At 48.8% G+C, this 8,043-nt stretch overlaps 2 protein-coding genes across 2 annotated transcripts in view; one reads left to right on the plus strand and one right to left on the minus strand.

Annotated features, from left to right (window-relative positions):
- LOC104700279 (probable poly(ADP-ribose) glycohydrolase 2) overlaps positions 1 to 714 on the plus strand; it is a gene marked incomplete in the record, with an annotated part of 4,647 nt that extends 3,933 nt beyond the window's left edge. Inside the window, 3 exon segments of the mRNA XM_010415770.2 lie at positions 1 to 133; positions 225 to 287; positions 378 to 714. Coding sequence (XP_010414072.2) covers positions 1 to 133; positions 225 to 287; positions 378 to 515 — 334 coding nt within the window.
- Positions 1,052 to 4,929, minus strand: LOC104704302 (B3 domain-containing protein At2g31720-like). The gene is made up of 8 exons (XM_019226991.1): positions 4,828 to 4,929; positions 4,601 to 4,693; positions 3,535 to 3,708; positions 3,008 to 3,249; positions 2,876 to 2,915; positions 2,181 to 2,267; positions 1,379 to 2,150; positions 1,052 to 1,251 (listed from the first exon to the last, which is right to left on the minus strand). Exons 1-8 carry the CDS (start codon positions 4,927 to 4,929, stop codon positions 1,118 to 1,120), a joined length of 1,644 nt encoding a protein of 547 aa, XP_019082536.1. The 3' UTR covers positions 1,052 to 1,117.

Consider the following 8,043-nt stretch of genomic DNA (forward strand, 5'->3'; position numbering starts at 1 on the left):
AGAAAGCTCTAAGAGATGGTGTATCGATCATGAAGAGAAGAAGATTGGTGTAGCTACAGGGAACTGGGGATGCGGTGTGTTTGGAGGTGATCCAGAACTAAAGGTCATGCTTCAGTGGCTTGCCATTTCACAGGTACTTCTTCTCTATTTTAATCAGTATATCTTGCAAAACCCAGTAAGCATATTCCACCATACTGTGATAACACTCTCGATCTACTTTCTAGTCGGGAAGGCCATTCATGTCATACTACACATTTGGCCTCCAAGCCCTGCAAAATCTCAATCAGGTTATTAGAATCATAATTCATTAAACAATGATACCACTCTTTCTCCCATTTCAAAAACCTTAAATGCTGTATCTATGTTTCTTTTTTCAGGTGACCGAAAGGATCACTTTGGAAGAAATGACTGTAGGAGACCTATGGAAAAAGCTAGTTGAGTATTCTTCAGAACGGCTCAGCAGAAAAACATGGCTTGGCTTTTTCTCGTGGCTCATAACCTCACTGTCTACCTAAGTACCTAGAGGGCCAATTGAGCCAAAGTTATATTGTATGTTCTTTTCTGAATTATGTGAGATATATCCATGCGCCTGTGTCTGTTTCTGACATCTGAAGTCTAATAATACCCCAGTAAATAAAGCCTCTTACTATGTAATTTGTTTGTAATCCCGATCTTATATCTGCTTATAGTTTATACACACAACTGGTTTTATCAGCTTTCATTAAGTGTTCCTTTTCGGTGCAATACGGAAAATGTTATTCTAGTTTTACTCGGACATAATCAAACCAGTTGTGTGTTTCGGGCGACTATTCTTTATGTTAGTATGTGATAAACCTAGACAAAAACAAACATTTTCCGTATAAACAAAGGAACCATTATAAGGAATGAAATATATCAGCACAATCTTATAATAACACTCTCAGTCAACTTAACATTAAAACCCCACAAAAGAATAACACCTAGAAAAAAAAAGGACAAAAAATCCAAAAAACCATATCTTCCAATGCTTTGGAAAAAAGCTACTTGCATGGCATCCCATGGCAATAGAGATAAGAGTCCACAACCAAAACCAAACCAAAAAAACGGAGAGAAATTAGTATTTGACGGGATCTTTAGTTTACAGCCGGATCTCGAGATCCAGCTCTGTGACGGAGACCAGTGAGCTCCCCTCATTTGCCACTTGTACAGCCTCATGACAAGTCGTATCCTCGCATACCTCAGCCAATAAATTTAGTCCCTCGCAATCTTTAACTGGAACCGGAACTCGATTGGTTAACCTTCTCCTTGGAAGGTCAACAAATAAGCTCCTCTGCCTCTCTTCTTGTGCCTCGATAATAGTTTGAGATGTATCTAGTACGTCAGAGTCTCTCGTAACAACCGGAGCCGGAGTTGAAGATGGAGCACGATCTGGAGCCGGACCAAGAGCCATAGCCAGAGCTGGAGCTGGTTCCGGAGGAACGAGAGCAATATAAGCTTGCCTGGGGAGCGGATCGGAAGGACCAAATCTGAAACCTCTGGCCTCTCCTCAGCCTTTTAACGGGACTGAAGACGACCTTTCTCCACCCTGAAACCAAGACGTAGCTGGAAGTGGAACTCATATCCCATCTCCTAAGGTTAAGATCCCATGTTTGACAATTCAAACCCACCAAGGTAAAATCTAATTCTTTTTTAGTCTCTTTTCTGTGATGTTTGTCTACGATTTCCAACTCCTCCTCGTTCATAAAGTCCATATCCACTATGTCGTTCCAGGGAATCAAGAGACGTGCCTCGTGTTTGTTGACATCACTCTCTTTAAGAACCTTCTCCCTCATTATCATCTTCTCGTCCGTACCATTCTTTTCTCTCATTACGTTAACCAGCCATTCCGGCGTCCTACCTCTCTCTTGAAACACCGCCTCTCTTTCTCTAACCGGGGCCTTTCTTCTTCTGACAGGGGCCTTTCTTCTTCTTACCGTGTTGGAAATTACCATTTGTCCACGCCTCTTGGACTCTATATGGCACAAACTTGGAGAACAAGCATCACGATTAGGGTTTTGTTCAGGGTCTTGATTCTCACACCCATGAATCATCTTCTTTCGTTTGCCCGAGCTGCAAGAGATCATCGTTGTTCCTCTCTCTCTCTCTCTCTCTCTCTCTCTCTCTCTCTCTCTCTCTTGCTATCCTTCACTAGCATGATGAGCGTCGGTGGATGTTTCTCCTTTCTCCTCAAAATATCTAAAAGCTCTAACCATTCCCTCCGTGGCTAAAGATAGAATATCAAACGCTCTCTTCTCTCGTTTGTTGGTGCGGGATTTAGCACCCCCGACATACCAAACTAAACCAGAAAGAAAATTTGGTTATTTAATTGGGAATCCGGTTAAGTACTCAGTTAGGTCATTTAAGCCCACTTCGGATAGAAGAAGCCCAGCCTCGAGGGTGAAGAACCGACTTCCACTTCGCCTGGCGGCCGATCTAAGAGATAGAGTAACTTTCCTTATTTCAGTTCGTCTGATAAGGAAAGTTAATATATTGTGCGATTTATGAATATGTATAAAGGGGGAAAGACTTCTCCATTGTAAATCATCCATCATAGAATACAATTATTGAGTTCTCTTCTTGTCCTTAGCAATAGAAACCCTAGTTCTTAAAAGATCAATTCCTTTTCTTCTAACAATCAAAGCTTAGATTGATTTTCTAGAGGGTTTACTTTACTGAATTTGTTTTTCCCCATAAACAAATTCATTGTGGAAATCCAGTTTCTACAATTGGCGCCGTCTGTGGGGAACGCAAATCGTCTCTAAAAGTTACTCTCTAAGAAAGACAATCTTATCCGAAAAAGTTCTCTGAAAAGTCCACGATAATGACTTCACTCATCACCGAAGTCACCGGCGCGAACCGTACCTCCTCCAACACACCCGATGTCACGGGCATCGCACCTGCTCAAGACAACGTTGCAACACAGAGCGATGTATCAACCAGGCCGGCTACCGCCGTGTATGTTCGCCGCCTCGTCACCGAATCGAGGAACCTGACTGATGTCTCCTCCGAACTCCCAGTTGCGGCCAGATCTGAAGGGGAGACCAGCCAGGAAGCAGGGCGAACTCGCGAAGAGACAACCAACCGCGACACAGAGCTCTCCGATGAACAACCAGGCGAGGAAGATGCACGCGCCACGGAGCAGCGACTCCGCGCACACAACGGGAACCCCCTGTTCGCACCACGACAGCGGTCCAAAATCCGCAAGTCATCTCCATGGAAGATTTCAAGATCCTGTTCGGCACCATGACGAAAGAGATCTACCAGATGATCTCCGAAACTAACCGTAGGGTCGACGCCGTCATAACTCAGATGACCCCACCGCAAATCTCTGCTGGACAGTCGCCAATACTCGGCACTGACGGTCTCACTCGTCCTCTCGACTTTTCGGACGTCCAATACGAGCGGAGGAATCCTCCCCCTCAGACGACATCGAGTATTCGACCAACAAACCCAAATTCACGTATGCACGAGAATTCGGCCGCCCCGGTCGCCCGCTTCACGAACGCGGGGTCTTGCCTCGAAATCAAAGAAATCAAGACGCAGATCAGCGGTATGAACACGCTTCTTCATCGGGCTATTAGCACGGCTCCAGAAATCGACAGGATTGTCGAAGTGACTCGGCAATCCCCTTTTACTCAACGGATCTTGCGGACAGCCATCCCAAACGTCAAGCTGAAACTCCCAACCTACCTGGGCGACAAAGACCCCGTCCAATTCATGATGTTCTTCATGACAACCATGACAAAGGCACGATTCACCGAAGAACAGAGGGATGTTTGGTTGTTGTCAGCTATTCGTCGATAGCCTCTCCGGCCCTGCCTTGGTGTGGTTCACAAGGCTCGAACCGAGTTCAGTCGATAACTTCGACCAGTTGTCTACGGCTTTTCTTAAGCATTATCGAATTCTCATCGAACGAGGCGTGACAAGCTCAGACCTTTGGGAGATGACCCAGGAAACCGACGAATCCATCGGCAGTTTCCTGAGCAGATTCAAGGAAAAGCTAATGCGCGTCACCGTCCCAGAGGATGCCGTAATGGCAGCCTTCAGATAGGGATTAATTCCCGGGTCACCACTACGAAAGGATCTTAACATACGGGAGCCCAAGGATCTCGACGACGCACTACATCGAGCCTCCAGATTCGCGCTCGACGAAGATGAAGACGCCCAGTTAGTCGCAAAAATAATCGGGCAACCGTCGCATCCCCCTAAGGCTAAAAGCCGGGATGAGCACCACGAACCTCGCAAGCATCACGACCCCCAAGATCGAAAAAGGGTGTCGTTCACGCAGTCTCTGAAGTGGAGGACCAAAACAAACAGCCATCCGACCCAAAGGAGCTGTACTGCGATTTCCACATGATCGCCGGCCACTCTACGCACGAATGCGTCCATCTGAAAATTTTTCTGTACGGAAAGTATCTTTCCGGCGAAGTCGAAGCCACCTTTCAGCCGAAAAGCATTCGTGGAGGCAGAGGTCGCCGAGGGGGATGGCGTGGTGGATGATCTAACGGCAGCCGTGGCACCGGAGGAGGACGAGGCTACAACGGTCCGGCCAACGAAGTTCAACAGCTGGCTACCCAAGTACTGGCGAACCATCAAGAGGAGATGCTCCAGGCGGACGAGCTGCCTGGCCCACCCAAGCGACAGAGAGGGCAAAATCCCGAGCGGGCCAATTCTCCTGTCCGAGAACGAATAACCATGATACTTGGCCCACCAGAGGACAGCGCCGACTCCGTCCGCGCACTAAAGAAGAGGGCGTCAAGTTTGCAGCCTTCAGGCAGCCCCAAGCGAACCTCCACTCTGCNTACGCACGAATGCGTCCATCTGAAAATTTTTCTGTACGGAAAGTATCTTTCCGGCGAAGTCGAAGCCACCTTTCAGNCATTCGGACCCTTTAGTCATCGAAGCCTCCATGGGCGATTTCGACGTCGAACGAGTTTTGGTCGACATGGGGAGTACCGTCAATGTAATATGCTGGAAACGCTAGAAAAAATGGGTGTCACGCCGGAACAACTGGAACCCGAATCTCGAACATTGACGGGCTATGATGGGGTCGCCATACTTTTGATGGGCAACGTAAAGCTGCAGGTGCGAGCCGGCGGATTGTCCCGGAAGACCAAGTTCGCAGTCATCAACGCGCCTCCAGTCTACAACGCCATTTTGGGGGTACCGTGGATATACGTGATGCAGGCCGTACCATCGACCTATCACCTCTGCCTCAAATTCCCAACCACTACGGGAATCTGCACACTTTACGGTGACCAAAGGGTAGCCCGAACTTGCTATGTTATCGAGAAGAAGCAGAGGAAGACTGAAGATGCGTAGCAACTACATAGCAGGGACCATCTTACCGATCCCCATAAGCCGGAGAGAGATCGCCTCAAGTCTCCGGAGTGTCGAATCTTACTGGTGAACATCGATCCCTCCGACCCCTCACGAACTGTTGGCATCGATGCCGAACTGGAGGAGCACATAAAGTCAAAGCTGATCGCTTTTCTGCAATCTCGGTCTTCCACATTCGCCTGGTCAACGAAGGACATGATCGGGATAGACCCCGATGTTATCTGCCATAAGCTCAATGTCGATCCCACATTTAGACCAGTAAGGCAGAAACGACGACGCCTGGGTCCAGATCGGGCCAAAGCAGTTCAGGAAGAGGTCGAGCGGCTGCTCAAAGCTGACCAGATAATGGAAGTCCAGTACCCTGACTGGCTGGCCAATCCAGTCGTGGTCAAAAGAAGAACAGTAAATGGAGGGTATGCGTGGATTTCACCGATCTCAACAAAGCTTGCCCCAAGGATAGTTTTCCTTTGCCACACATAGACCGTCTCGTCGAAGCCACGGCTGGAAACCAACTGCTCTCATTCATGGATGCCTTCTCAGGTTACAACCAGATCGCCATGAGTCCAACTGACCGCGAAAAAACGGCATTCATTACGGATAGGGGGACCTATTGTCATAAGGTCATGCCGTTCGGACTAAAGAACGCTGGAGCAACCTACCAACGGCTGGTAAACATGATGTTCGCTAGTTTGCTTGGAAGAACCATGGAAGTCTACATCGACGATATGCTGGTTAAATCTTTGATCGCAGAGCAGCACATCGAGCATCTCGCTGAGTGTTTCGATATCTTGGATCATTTCTAGATGAAACTGAATCCAACGAAGTGTACATTCAGAGTCACTTCAGGCGAATTCTTGGGGTATATCGTCACTGAGCGGGGGATAGAGGCAAACCCTTAACAAATCGAAGCCATATTGGGACTGCCGTCGCCGACCAACAAGCGAGAAATGCAACGCCTGACCGGCCGCATTGCAGCTTTAAATCGCTTCATCGCTCGATCAACAGATAAATGCCTCCCTTTCTACCAACTCCTCCGCGGAAATAAGGATTTTCACTGGAACGAGGAATGCGAGGCCGCCTTCCGGCAATTGAAGGAGTACTTGACTTGCCACCCAGTATTAGTCAAACCAGAAAACGGCAAAACACTGTACCTCTACGTTTCGGTCTCCAGTTCGGCTGTCAGCGGCGTGTTGGTTCGAGACGACCGCGGGGATCAAAAACCTATCTTCTATATGAGTAAAGCACTCAACGATGTGGAGTCACGATACCCCACGCTGGAGAAGCTCGCACTCGCAGTGATCATCGCCGCGCGGAAGCTCCGACCCTATTTCCAGTCACATTCCGTCGTCGTGTTAACCGATCAGCCACTCCGAACTATCCTCAAAGCCCCCTCCAATCCGGGCGCATGGCGAAATGGGCAGTCGATCTAAATGAGTATGACATCGAATACCGCTCCCGTCCATGCTTGAAGTCGCAAGTCCTGGCCGACTTCATCACCGAGCTATCTCCTGACCTCGACGACCCCAATCCTAGGGAAGACCATTGGACAATGTTTGTCGATGGTTCGTCGACGAATGAAGGATCCGGAGTGGGACTCATTCTCCGGTCCCCCACCGGTGAAGTTCTCGAGCAAGCATTAAAACTCAATTTCAGAGCATCAAATAACGAAACGGAGTACGAGGCCGTCCTTGTGGGGCTTCGGTTAGCACGAGGACTCTGAGTGACACATTTGCAAGTCTTCTGTGACTCCCAGCTCGTAGTCAGCCANAAAGGCGAAGGTGACAACCATTCTGGCGGACGCGCACTCGCCCTCAAAATAAAAAAGGATGGACACTATTGGCCGACCATGATGGCCGACTGCGAAGCCTTCGCGGCAAAGTGNGGGAATTCACGTCTTTTTCTCTCATGAAGGTCCCACGGAACAAAAAAGCGTCAGCCGACGCCCTCGCAGCCTTGGCAAACAGCTCCGACCCTGATTTACGGCGCACCATCCCGATCGAATGNACGCCCGAACTGCTAAACACCGTGACAGCTCCATATCCTTTCATGCGTTGGGCCATGGACGCTATAGGTCCTCTGCCGGCGTCAAAATCCAAGAAATACGTCCTGGTGCTGACCGATTTTTTCACCAAATGGGTCGAAGCAGAGTCCTTCACAAGGATCCAATCCTTGGACGTAACCAATTTCATATGGAAGAACATTATATGTCGGCATGGACTTCCATACGAGATTGTCACCGATAACAGCACACGATTCACCTCGATGATCACCAGACGTTTTCTGACGAAGTGGCAAATCCGCCTCAGCACTTCGACTCCCTGATACCCGCAAGGAAATGGACAAGCTGAGGCCACTAATAAGTCGATCGTCGACGGACTAAAAAAAAGACTTGGTCGAAGAAAGGGGGCGTGGGCAGACCACCTTGATGGTGTATTGTGGTCCTATCGACAACCCCGCGGCGGAGTACGGGATAATCCCCTTTTTCCCTTGCATATGGTCTTGAGGCACTCGCCCCTGCCGAAGCAGGAGTCCCGACACTCCGATGTACTATGATGGTTGGCAATCCCGAACTTAACAACAGGATGCTGATTGACCACAACGATCTTGCCGAAATGCTGCGCGATCAAGCCCTAGTCCGAGTACAGCACTACCAAGATGCAGCGGCTCGATATTATAACAAGACTG

This window comes from Camelina sativa, chromosome 7 (genome assembly GCF_000633955.1).
Source record: "Camelina sativa cultivar DH55 chromosome 7, Cs, whole genome shotgun sequence".
In the NCBI taxonomy this organism is placed as follows: domain Eukaryota; kingdom Viridiplantae; phylum Streptophyta; class Magnoliopsida; order Brassicales; family Brassicaceae; genus Camelina; species Camelina sativa.